This window comes from Lagopus leucura, unplaced genomic scaffold, assembly GCF_019238085.1.
Source record: "Lagopus leucura isolate 7727_CA_CO unplaced genomic scaffold, USGS_WTPT01 Super-Scaffold_100008, whole genome shotgun sequence".
NCBI lineage: Eukaryota > Metazoa > Chordata > Aves > Galliformes > Phasianidae > Lagopus > Lagopus leucura.
Window position 1 is genome coordinate 28,972,584 of NW_024962265.1, and position 14,126 is coordinate 28,986,709.

At 39.0% G+C, this 14,126-nt stretch overlaps 1 protein-coding gene across 1 annotated transcript in view; it reads right to left on the bottom strand.

The window, feature by feature from the left end:
- NELL2 (neural EGFL like 2) overlaps positions 1–14,126 on the bottom strand; it is a 141,901-nt gene that overhangs the window by 6,895 nt on the left and 120,880 nt on the right. Inside the window, exon 16 of the mRNA XM_042872902.1 lies at positions 10,809–10,949. Within this exon, the coding sequence (XP_042728836.1) occupies positions 10,809–10,949 (141 nt within the window). The remainder of the gene's footprint in view (positions 1–10,808; positions 10,950–14,126) is intronic.

Below are 14,126 nucleotides of genomic sequence, written 5' to 3' on the forward strand. Positions count from 1 at the left end.
ACATCTGACTTGTATGTCCATTTAGGTAAGAACTGCATCATTTATTAGAGTGTACAAGCTAGAATGGTTTAATTATTTAAGTTGCAAAGACATCTATAGCCTTTCTGTCTAGCACAGAAAATAAAAAAAATAGGAATGCCTCCAGTGAATGAAGGTAACTGACTTCAAAACAACTATATCACATAGAGTTCAAGAGCACCTTTAAAGACTTAGTTCATCGGTGTACACTCAAAATTATTTTGCGTGGGCTAACTTGCAGCACAAACTGCCTTATATTTCAATAGTCTTTACTGAGCTTTTTCAGCTGTTCATCTGGAAGAAAACTATCCGAAAAAAAAAAAAAACCTTTGAAAAGTCGTGAAGTAAAATGCCGTATGTGATAAAAAGTGGAAAAACTAGAAGATTAAAGATCTATGGCAATGAAAAGTATCAATGCAGCGAGTTCTATTCCATATAGAATTTCACAGGAGTCTGCCCAGGCTCTTAATTAAAGTTCATTAAAAAGTAGTATTTAGCTGTCAAAGACAAAATAAACAATAGCATCACTCATATATTTTTCAACATCAGCACAGAAACTTAATAAAACACTCAGCTTTGGGTTCAAGAATGGAAATGAAACCTCCAGTTCATCCCAAGCATATTCAGATAAAGAAAAATATAATTCGTTTATTTCAATTCCATGTGTGGGTGCAGTCAAACAAAAGTAAACAAGTCACTAACATGAATATGAATTGAGATGAAAAACAGCAGGGAAAATATTAGAATTCTGTTGTATAAATAAGCAGCATTGTTGGTTTCCTTTAAATACACTGTGTAATAACAGTGCATCTCAAAAAACTGTTTTGCAAAATTACTCAGGCTTCCGGGAAGGATGAGGAAAATCTCATTTGAGAGGAACTAAAAAGAAATGGATTGTTCCTCTCTGAAAGAATATCAGCAAGAGGGGATGTACATAACAAAAAAAAAATAATGAATACCACAGAGAAAACATATTGAGAGCTTTTGTTCTCTATATAATTGAATGGGCAAGAAAGGGGACAGTAGATGAAAGAGGAAGACAACAAATTCAAGTCTGATAAAAGGAAATAGTTTTTCCATACCATGTATAAACAAACTATGAAATTCACTGCCACAGAATGTTGTTAAAAGGAAAACAAAAAGGTTACAAAACTAGTGAGAATATTTAAATTTACAATGCTAGCAGATTTTGGAAGAGAAATTACATTCCATATATCACAGTTTATGGTGCCCTCATTTACATATCAAATTTACCCAAAATAAGCAAACCATCTCAGTTCTCCACAACTCCTACCTCAGTCTCTTCTGATTTTTATGGAGTTGGATGTTGTCTCAGTAGGGCGAAAACCAGCCAGGATTGTGAACCCAATTGAGTGTGGCTGTGTGTATATGGAAAGAACCTGAAGAGCTGAAATGTCCCAGGTACTCAGACAGGGAAACCCGTCCTTACTAACAGCAATGATACAGAATAAGCTGAAAAGATGGTTGTGTGGAGGCTGTGCATTCTCCAGCCTAGAATGTTCTTAGACAAGTGACTAAAAAGAATGGTTTAAGTGATGCTGATCTATGCAGAGCAGAAGGATAGAAGAATTGTCCTTTTCTTCCTCTTTTCTTTCTCCTAAATCCTTACAACTTAGCAATTGAAAATTAACATTTTCATAAGTACATGTCTAGTACTCATTCTAACTGGTTTTAAGTTATTCAGTGAAGAGAACAAACACAGATTCCACTAAAATGTCATGATTAACAGTGGGATTCCCTTAATCACTGAAGCCCCTTTTAATAAATTACTTTCAGATTTCCATGTTCATTTGCTTAAAACACTCTTTTGTACAAAGCTTTCACAATGCAGTTGTCACAGGTAAATAATATCAGTACCCAACAAGCTGTACCTTAACTGAAAGCATCCATATTTAGTGAGCTACTTGGAGGAAATTCAGCTGTCACGTACATAAAAATAGTTCCCTTTAAATAACAAACACTGACCCTACAAACACTACCTCTGCATTTGGCACTTACGTCCAAGTTCCTTTCACAATCTGGCCATTGTAAGAGATTATTTTTTGCACCACTGTCTCAAAGCTTGCTGAGGAACACTGATGGATGCGCCCTGGGCAAAGGTTGAGAAATCCTGTGTCTGAGGGACACAGATAGACAAGTCCAGGCAAGTGCTGGTCAAAGTTGGCAAAGCCTTCAGACTAAAGATTTGCAGGCCAGGGGCAACAAGAGAGAGATACACCAGGCAAGAGAGAGATAAGCCAGGCTGAGAAGCAGTCCTTTATGTGTGCTTACCTTGAGGAAGATGGCCTTCTCAGGGGGTGCTGCACATGACTCTTACCCAAGTACCCAGGAATGCCACGTTGGCAGAAGGATAAAAAAGGGACCAACAACCACGAGGATAAGTGCCTGCTTGCTGATGGATTAACTCCCCCTTCCCACTCCCCTCTTTCCCTTATGCCTTTTTTTTTTCTTTTCCATCGTGGGCGGTCACTTATGCATCAATTTCAAGCAACCTTTGAGAAACCTGGTGGTGTATGAATCCTTCTTTGTTTTTGGCTCAAAGCTCGCTTCCTGAGGCATTTCTTCCAATAAGACTCTGACTTATCTTGGAGATGAGAGGTGGGTGTTGCTGTGTGGCAATCAGCATCACTGTGTGGACAGTTTCACATTTGAAAGCATTTCTCTGGAGCTGTTTGCCTTCGGAAGAGAGTGTTCAGGACTGTTTACTGGCAGAAGATCTGGCTTGTGACTCCAGCTTGCTATTTAAGATGGGGGGATGATACCATTGTATCCTGTGAAGGCAAGATACAAGTTGGTGCCTCGCTGCTCCCTCTTACCTGCTGGCAAGGCCCGGAAGATGGGAACAAAAGGATTTCCTGCTGAAACACAAAAGCCAGAAGCTGCCGCTCCAAAAACAGCTGACTCAACTACTTTGGACTTATAAGTAAGTTTGTATTGCCATTGGGAAGTATCACCATTGTCACAGTTGTCACGGTTGTCATTGTCATCATCAACTGAACAGTAACACCCAACGACCCACCACTACTGGAGATCAATGACTGAACTACAAACCTACAGAGACTCCCTGCTTTTATTTCCTGTCTTTTCTATCGCCCATCTTCCCTTCCCTATCTTCCTAAACGACAAGGATTTGTAATAATCTGGTCAGACCAACATTTGACCCGTTGTGTCTTAATCTCGCCATCAGGTATACACATATCAAAGAACCTCCTCTCCCTCCTATAAATTGGAGCTGGACACCCATGATGGAAAGGTTTGTGAGGATCATTTTTCAACACGGAAATGGTAAGTGTGCTGCTACAGTACACAATTGGCTCTAATATTAAACAGAGCTCATACAACACTGAACATTTATGAAAAATCCCTGAGTTGTGGGGTTTTTTTCAGTTGTTTGATCCATGAAAATGAATGTTTGGATACTACCATTCAAATACCCCAGGTCATAGCCAAAGCTATTTCAGTTTTGATTGTAACCTAATCAAGAACAGCAATGTGTTTACAGTGCAGCAAGAGAGACACAAACCTGCATGCATGAAATTCTCATCTGCTTTATTTACCTACATTGAACTTCAGTCATTATCTGCAAACACACACAAAACATCCATACCAAGTAAAACATTGTTCACCTTTTTTAATCTGAATTGACAGTGGATGGTGAGTGATGCTACTGACATCTTATTTACAGCAATAACCAGCTTTCTAAATTCCACAGCCATATGAACAGGGTACACTGGTTCTTGCATCTTTTGTGTCTGAAAAGGGTAGCAAAAGAACTACAGATTCCTTTTCTGCAAACCAGCTATAGAGTATGCTATTATCTGTCCTATATTGTGTTGGTGTTTCTTCGTGGTGGTTGTTTGTTTTATTTTTGAAGAAACATACAACTCACTTCAGGCTATTTACAACACACTGCTTAGGAATCCAGCAGCTTGTTTTCTACAGCATTACAAAATTTAATCTCAAAAGACTTGGAGATTTGACTTAGAACAGAAAACAAAAAATATAACTAGCTATCCAGTGCTGAATTGAGGACTAGATCTAATTTGCAGCAGCAGTGATCTGGAACATTTTTAAGGGTTTCCCTGAGTACAGCTTAATAAGACAAAAGACTACAGTGGGTGGAGAAGTAATGACAAATGTAGGTTGCTCTGAAAGTAATGCCTCCTATTTATTTCCACGGAAACTACACAAGTTACAAGAGTGTAAAGACGCAATTTGATAAATCAAATTCTCAGATACAAAACACAGTTTTTAAACATATTTGCCACTTAGCTATGCATGAACACGAGCCTGCATCCCATCCTCATAAAAATCTGTACCAGAGGAGGTGACTCACTGTCCCTGTCACCACTGCTGGAGTGCACCATCCACTGCCTCACTTTGCACACATCCACTGTTTGATCTCCATAAACATTCAGCGTCGATGGATGGCAGTGGGTGCCATTTTTTTCCACATGGATGAATTCAATGACATACCTTCGCTTCATCCTCACTCCTGTGTCAGACATCATTGTGTCAGACTGCCCCTCTGCTGCCTTCTGTAGCACAGCAACAAAATGAATGGAATATTGGTGGGAAGGTTCAACGTCTACTGCCATACCACCAACATCTGCCTCTGGTGGCGTGGGGCAATATAATAAGATGGAAAGTCTTACTTCTGAAGCAACTCTTCCACATTAAAGAAAGCTAAGAATTTATTGTGTCACAAGTAATTTGATGTCAAAACAGTTAAAATACTGGACTAAATCTATAGAAAATGGTGACAGTACCTAGAGTGACTAAACTCCATTTGTAATATCTGAGTGTGAGGGCAGAAAAGTCTTATGAAAACAGAAATCTTACTTGCCCCGCCAGGCTGAAACCTATAGTTAACAGATTTACAGACACTGCTTGGAACATAAAGTCATAGAATGTAGCAGGGAAAAAGCAGTATTTGACTTGGTCATGAGCAGTGTGCAGATTCTGATTCAAAATGCCAGTAATGAATAGCTACTCTGTAATGATGATCACAATATATGCAATTTCTTAAATTTAAAAAGCCATATGAATTCTCTGTCATAGTACTGAGTTTCAAAAGTGGACTTATATTAAAATGCAAAAGTTTTAAAGATAAATTAAATCTTTATATGATAAAAAGGAAGACTACCTAGAGATGTATATTATAGATTCAGGTTATACCATACTAAGACTTCAAAGAGAAATATTGTTGATATAATATACTACTTCTATTTGAAAACTTTTGCTGAGCTCTTTTGTATGACTCATACTCTGAAAGGAACTATCTTGCTTGGAAGAAAAGGAATCAGTCAGTCACAAATTTATAGTGGTTTAGTTAGTAAGTAATAAATGGCAATAATAAATGCTCAAGTTGTCGTAAATGAGGGGTGTCCCATGAAAGTTCTCAAAGAATGTGTGCCAGGACATATGCTGCCCAATATACTTAAAAGTCACCTGGAGCTGTGAGTGAACAGTGAGATGAAAGATGTTGTTAATAAAGTATTGAACAAAAAATTGTCAGTGAATTTCTTGATTTCTTGATAGTGATTGAGTAAGTGATAATAAGAAATTCAATTGATGAAATTGATTATAAGACACAGGGGGAAGTATCCTTTCAAAAGTCAATATTTCAGATCTATAATGGAAAGTGATCTTGAAGCTACTACAGAAAATGGCGGCACAATACTCTTTTGGGCAGAAAGCAACCCAAATATAATACTGATAACAACAGATGAGAAAATGTGCAATAAACTCACAAGGAACAAGAACAAGGCAGCATTAGAAGAAAAAAGAAACTGTGTACCTTGCTAGGTATTGACAAAGGGCTCAGAGACATGCTCTGATGTAACTGGTGGAAAGCTGCAGCTTTTCCCCCTCAGATGAGTCCTCCAGACTTAAATGCATGGCATTCACATTAAGACAGGAAAAAAAAAAACAATTTCCCCAGACATCTTCACGGCAAAATCTCTCTGATATCACTGAAATGTATGTAAAGAGAAGATGAACATCTTGATCACTGAGACATACACTGTTGAAAGATGGGTTGGGATGGTGGGCAGTTTCTTTGATCCGAAAGACACTCAGTTACTTCAGCTCTGAGAGAAAATGGCTTCCTCAGCAGGGTGATAGTGCAAGGATACCCAGATACTTTTTGCTTAAGGCAAAAAGAACCTTCTGAGCAGAAGGTTTGGCTTCTCTCCTTGTCTATCTCAAATAAATTTATTAACTGATGCAACCATTCTTCAAAGTGCAAGTGAATTATGAATAATTTATTTGTAACTTCATGCCAGCCAGCTGTCAGAGAGCTTGGCAGATGTGGAAGATGAAGAACTGAGAATTCAGATGCTGGTTAAACCAGCTTCACAGAAATGTTGTTTCCCAGTTTTGATACAGTAAACATGATCAATTCACTGTCTCATAAAATGTACTGGTCTTCTGTTTTAATAGTCCTCTAATAAAACTTCAGAAATTCTGCCAATTTCATACTCTGCCCACACTCCTGAATATTTAAACGCACGTGTCTCCAGCTCTGCATTCTCTCTGCTGATGATTGTGTTCCTAAAGCCAAAACGAAGCCTTAATGCCTAGAGTTCTGTTTGAGGTGGAAGGAATGAAATTCCTCCCTGTAGTTTTAATAGTTGATATTCTGTGACCATGAAGGAAGACAAAAGGATGTTCTTGATTTGTGAGTTCCAGTAAGATTTCCTGCTGAAGTGATTCTTTATTTCCTGTCTCCTTATGAGCTTTCAATAACAAAGCTTCTGTTAAACATGACAAGAACTGTAGAAAAATCTAAGTGTGGTCTCTAAACTGATAGTGGTTTCTCAAACACAGATCTCAGGCATTAGTTAATATAGCGGATGTACTGTGAGATGAATTCAGACATCTCAAAAGTCAGCAATTGTTCTCTCTTCCAAATCCAAGTGACCATTTTGGATTTTGTTCATTGCTGAAGAATAGAGAGAGCATCCTATTCCTGCAGTGTACGTCCATATCTCATTATTCTGTGTTGTGGAAAAAACAGTCCATGGGGAGACCCAGCCCTCCAAGCAGACAGGCAGTCTGTGCTGTTAAACTGGAAGTAGGATACCAGTGGTACTAAACATAAGGAGACATTTCAAAACAGAAATCCTAATCTGCAGGTTTACATGCAGATAAATCCTTGCAACAAAAAAGATGCTTTTTGAACTGGCTGGAACATTCCAGATCAATACTTTTCAATCCATTCATTCACCCTTCTCTCATTTAAAGGATTTGATACCTGCTCAGAGTGAAGATATTTTGCTCCTACATTCTGTATAAACAGCTGGTACCTGCCAGATACCCTTGGCAAGTCCAATAGGAGCTCATTAATTAGGTGAGCTACTCTTCTGACATGGAATTATGCAAAATGTACAACAGCTGATGAGGTATAACTTGCACTACTTCTGATTCAAAACCAATACAGCCTCTCTAGCTGATCTTAGAAGCCTTTAGGCATTGCAGGTGACAAAATCTAAGGAATCAGGATCTTACACAGAACTGCAGCACAAATGTTAACTTGACTTAAATGTACTTATTTTAGAATTTGCCCCTCCGTGGTTTCAGTTGTTGAATGCAATGAAGCTTGAGGCTGCAATATCTACCATCTCTTTTATGAAATAGTACATGAGAGACAACTTTCAGATCATCAAAATGACTGAGTAAATAAACTATAAAGAAGAGCTGCAGGGGGGTGAGGAGGAGGGCACTAGGTAATATACCATGATGAATGCTATATTTACATATATATATAAAATTTAAGACTTCCCAAAACCATGCAATTCTCAAAGGCTAAGCGGCTAATCTTTCTCTGCTTTTCTGGAAATAAGATAATATATAACATAATTATATTTCTAAAGGAAAAAGCATCAATGCTGCTAAGAGTCTGAAGCTCTACTGCATTTCCCATCTGCATTTCCCATCACTTTTCACAGTAATTGGTATTGAGACTATAGGTCTACCCAGGAGTATAACATGAAGTGAAACTAATAGCAAAGGAATTTCCTGGTCTTCTGTTGCCTGCAGGTACCAAATGAAATAGGATTATAAATTTCTAAATTCAAGTACAGCATTAGTCAAAATACTCAGTATTCTAAGTAGTGCCAAGGATGCAGTGGTAGCCAAGCTTAATATATGTGCAAAATTTGGCAACAATTATTTCAGGCATTGATAAAGTCTAATGCTACCAAGGACTCCATCACCAGACAGAAATTTTTAGTAGCATGTCCTGTCTGGACCATTTCCTAAAGAAAGGTGCGGTTTGGGTGTTAAGCTAAAGTAAAGTTCTTAAGGAAATGCTCCTCTTCCTAGCAGAAATGTTTCCATCTGAATCTTTCAAACTGGAGGCTTTGCTGGTGGAAACACTGTGACTAACACCGATCACAGAACTCTGTGATCAGAACTCTGTACACAGAGTTCTGTAGTACTATTGACAAGCATCCAGGGAGCTCAGACGGACACAGATTTGAGGCAGAACATATAGAACAATCAAGAAAGAAAATAGTTGAGCCCACACTTCCTTGGCTTTAGAAGTTTTTCTCCAGAGAAAGAGGGAACTTTCTTCAAAGCAATTAAAATTCACTGAAGATAAGCCAAAGACAGCAAGCCTATTATGCAGTCTGTATAAACGCTGTATTGAAGTAGACTGACCAGAAAGCTAAATCAACAAGCTCTCAAAGAATATCTCCTAATACCCACGAGGCTTAAATTCTTTGTTCCACTAAGAAAGTAAGGTGAGACCAGTTCCTCTTCTCTGCAAGTCTGCACCGTTCCATCTACAATTCTCCAAGCTGAGGTACTTGCATGAACCAGAAGGTCGTAGAGGACACTGGGCCTGGATGCAGCAGGAAGCTCATACAGCTGAAGGCAGCAAGTGGAGAACCAAGGTTTGAAATTTGAGATTAGTACAGCCTGGAGGATATTCCTGTGTTACAGTGAGTGTCAGAAAGGTCATCCACCAGTCGCTGAGTCTAATCACCTCTAACATAGGGGATACTGGAGAAGTGACACAAGAAATTGCCAGATTGTCTTTAAGCAGAGGAATCTCACTGTGGAAAGATCTGACAAGAGAGAAAGCAATTGCTTTCACACTACTGTACTCTGCTACTGAAAGTTCAGCTTTCCAAACTGTAATAAATTTAAGGCTACTTCTCCAAGTTTTATCTTCTGTTTAAGTGTTACACAGTGTTACAGACTTCAATTCTATAAAAGCAAATCATGCTAAATAATTGTCCCTTCTACATACGTGTAGCACTCTGCAGTTATTCTTTCTTGGCTTTTCCTTTGAGTAGAAATTGTTGCTTAATTGTTGCTTGTTTGTGCACATCTTAACAGAGATACTGTTAAAAACTTCATACTTTCTGCTTCATTCTTTAGTTCATATTTCTTGAGATGACACATGCCACGCCACCATGTTCAGTCCACAGGACAGATTTCTTATTGATGTTAAGATAAAGCTTGGGCTATAGAACTTTCTCATAAATGCCTGGCCATAATGCTCCTATGCCAGAAGTGACAGAAGAGTGATGTTGTGATCAGAGGGATTACAACTTCTCCAGAAGTCCTTGTACTTTCCTGTCTTAACACCTGGCCAGCTAACACTGACATTTAGCTAGTTCTTGACAAAGAAAGTTGGACTTACGAAAGCAGTAATTGCTTTCGTAGCAGAAATTGCTGATTCCTCCTGGGAATCAGACTTTCAGTTGAGGTGAAAATGTGTTGAAATAAAGTATTGATGATGGGGATACTGAAAAGGTCATTCTCACTGCTTGAGAACTGTCTGTGTGTCTGCCTTAGTGAAATTAATTCAATTCTTTCCCTTTGGGACTGATGCAGCCCACCAATGTGAGTTTAAACAGTAAGATGGCAAAGCTTACACTGAGCACTGAATATTTAGGCATTCACAGCCACAAGGTAGAAAGACTCCCGATTTTGCCCTAAGTAGTCCATGGCAAAACAGACTGGTTTGTTCTCTTATTTAAGAAAAGCAGCTTTTAAAAGAGGAAGAACTTTTCATACTAAGAAATCCACGTGTGAAAATAGCTGTGTACTAATCTGCTGTTCTCTCCAGCATTGTTCATAAACAAAGGAAACCTTCCCATCTACTTGTCCCTGTCGACCTTTCATCCCCTATACCCCATATCTTGCCCCATCTCCAAGTCCATTGTGCTTTCCATTTTATAAGGCTTTTCTTCAAATTGCAGCTCTCTAAGAGGAGTTAGTCTCCACACAGGAGAAGCACCCCCGTACTGACTGGAGTGTGGGTAAGGGTGTCAGGGTCACAAAACCATCCTTGGTAGCAGGAGGTGTCTTGATTATATGCTATTTCAGTGTACAAGGAGTGAAGCAGGAGAACAGAGGTCTGGATTAGCGCTCATTTCTGTCTCAGAATCTGACATACAAACAGATCACCCTGGAGTGATAGATTATAATGCATGCTGTCAGCCCGTGGGAAATCACTAATGCATAGAAGCAGATGTAGGGCCCATGAGACTGTTCTAAGCACTGTGCCTGAATATATATTATCTTAGCAAGTCATAGAAATAGCCAGTAATCCTCCACCTAGTGTTAGGAATATTCTTTTTTTTTTTCCTTTTCCTTACAATGCTTGTTTTGACTATGATTTCTTTGGTTCAAGGTTTAACTGTCATTGATACATACAGTACCTGTGACAACATTTGTCCACAATAGCTGGAGATACCAGACACCACTGTAATTCAAGTCATAACACCCCAACCTTCTTAGACACTGACCTTCACAGGATTCTCCATTTGGTGAAAACATCCCATTGTCATGGTAGCCATCCCTGCACTCACAGTGGTACCACCCTGGCAGATTGATGCAATTAGCACGGCTGTCACACTGCACAAAGCCATCGGAGCATTCATCAATGTCTGGTTCAAAAGAAAAACAGAAAAGAAGAAAATTCACATACAGGAAATTGCTATATGCATCTGATGCAAGAACAACTTCTCTGGTGTTTCATGGAAGTATTCTGATTATAGCCACTTAGATTTCTAGAGTTATTTGCTACAGCATTGTGAATCATTCCCACAGAAGGTCTTGGCTAATAAGGTTGGCCCTGCTAGCTGGAGTTCTGCTAATCCCAACTTAATGTTTATATATTAGCAACTCATTTCATCACAGTATATGCTCAGTAATACATCATTTGTGTAAACTGTCCACAGTATGAAGAAAGGAAGATAAGAAGAACCCTTTTGCTGAGTACAGGCTGCCTGATAAAACTTATTTCCAGCACCATATCAAAACATTAAATCTTTACTGCCATCCTTGTTCATGTTCCCAGTGTCACTACTGTTCAGTCAGAAGAACTTCTCACTAGCTTAAACCAGCAATGCTGACACTCAGCATTGTTGACTGCAGTCTTCTCTCTCACTGCCAAAGAGACCAGCTGGGATTCCAAACCAAGGCTTAGATCTTGAAGGTGAAACACAACACTTTCTCCTCCACCCAGTAACTCCTTTGGAATGCTCATTTCTTAAAGAAAAACTTATACTGATTAAACTTTATAGTAATGACCCACAGTGGAATGGATGTCTGGACACACTTGCAAGGTCCAAAATCCATCATAGGCTGGCATCCTTCAGACAGCTGAATTCACGTACTTAGTAAAGTAGAGAACTTTGTCATATGTTCATATCCAACAACTTCAGTTAAGCAGTAAGTCATATTAAGGAACAGGTCTCAGAATTAATTAAAAGTTAGGGAATTTCAGGAGTATTTAATCAAACAAGGATAAAAATGTGACCTTCATTATCAGATTTAACATATTATCAATGTGTTTTATGCAAAATCTACTTGAACAGCAAGTTGACTGAGAGGTGCCTATAAAATAGGCAGAGGGAGACAAAACACACACACACTTCCTTCAGTAACAAGAAGTTCCATGCATTTGAGTATTGAAGAAGCCTTCAATATACTCACCATGCTGGCCAAGTGAAGATTCAGCCAGGAATCTTTAAAATTGAGAATTAAAATGACAATTTGAGTTTAGACTCAAACTCCTAAGAGTACCTCAGCAGTTGACCTAGTTGTCCTCTGGGATGAAACTACAGAGGAGAGATGTAATGTGACCACTGAGATGTAATGTGACCTGATGTGACCACAGGTAAATGTGCCAAAATGCTGCTCACAGTCCCTCTTAGCTTGCACTTATGGCATCTGTTACTTTCAAAATATAAAGTATAAAATGGATGAGAAAAATTAATCATGAGCTTCAATAAGTGCCCAAATCTCTTGTTAAGAATACAACTGTACGTGACAAAGATATACTCACTCTACTCTCCTATGAAAACTATCTAAAAATACAGGTGTTTTTGTTGTTGTTTGTTTCATTGTTTGCTTTTTTAAAAGGCTTGTTTATCCATCCTAAACACTTCATGCCACACCTGAAAGAAAGGAAGTTGTTGAGTATTGTGGGGGATGCCTACAAAACTGTAAGGTATCAACCTTTGTTGGTGAGTTACATTCTTCTTACATATGGCAGGAAAGTAGGCACTATGTGCCCTGGGTATTTTATTCACATGCTGAATAACCTCTGACACAGTTTTTCATATTGAAAGGCCAGGACAGTCATCTCCTTGGAGTAACCTCACTGCCATAATATGAGCGTGTTGATTTTTAAAGCTCTGTAGTTAATCGAGGAAATCCCATTAGGAATTTCTGTTATTGCATCAGCCTGATTTTCTGTCACCTGCCTTTCTGACCAGATGCCCCTTGTGTACGTCATCAGTATTTATGAGAATGAAAATGACCAGCACCTCTACCGGAATACTGCACTAGGCACATATTTTTGCTGCTATGTGTACCACAAATTAAGTCCTAATCTCTACTGGTTTAAAACACAAGATTTTCAACTCCACTGTGAAGTGCAGGATAATCACGTAAGTAGTCCTGCTGCAGGACTGAGCAATACCAAATCCCTGCAACCTTTAACTGCTCTGGGTGTCTCTCCCTAACTCAGTATAAGCTCTAGCCTTTTTCTTGTGAGCAACCGGGGCCAGCAGGACTTCAAGAGGGTTAGAGAGATTAGAGGGAGATCAATGGAAATTATGTTGCTGTAGAGAGAAGAGGTTGGTTTGCAGTTTGTGCTTTATCCTCTGGTATTCACTCACATGCCCACAAATGGTTTAAGAGAGAGGGAAGGGGAGGGGAGGGAAGGGAAGGGAAGGGAAGGGAAGGGAAGGGAAGGGAAGGGAAGGGATTTCTTTCTAGAAGATCACTTACTGTGGGGAATACACAGTCTGGGAGGAACTTGCCCAGGAGGACAGACCGTAAGTTAACCTAAAGGTCTGGGATCATCTGCTTATCACAGTATAACTTGCTGGGGGTGGTCCAAGCCACAGGCCCCAGAGAATCAATGAAGACTGCTTTTTAACGTTATTCAATAACACATATTAAGACACTAGATAGCATGTGTCTTCCTCTGCCTCCAGTCTTCCTCTGGAAAGTGGAATTTATTGGTAGTGAGGTGGAGGATAGGGTGTTATTCAGAGTAAAGTAACAGATATGAATTTAAGAAAAGCTATGTTCCTCTCTTCAGAGCAATTTATTTCTGAATCTCTACATTTTATAATTGTGAGCACAGTATAGCATGCACAGACTGAATATATTCTGCTGTTCTTGCTTGCTGATTATTCAGAAAAACGAGCCTTGAATGTCATGCCAGTATTGGTAAACTGACAAGAAAGGTAGCTTTTCTGTATTTATTTGAGAACTAGCTGACAAACTCATATCACAAGAAATATTATTTGAGATGAAATGCTTTTACAGATGCCAATAAGCAAAGAAATATACTCTTCTAGTTTTGTTACAGCTGCATGCAAAGTGGAGTGGAGTTACGTGGGAATGCCTACTGTAAATAGGAATCATTGGAAGCATATCGTCAGTCTTTAAGAAACATCAGATTGTTCTCAGTTTGTTTGCCTAAACCATTCAATCGGAACCATTTCTGCACCAGTAGTGAATAATTCACTATTCCTTACATGGTATCACAGCAAACATAGTCAATCAAAAACAATTTCACTACTAAATTGTTAGGAAAGTATGGC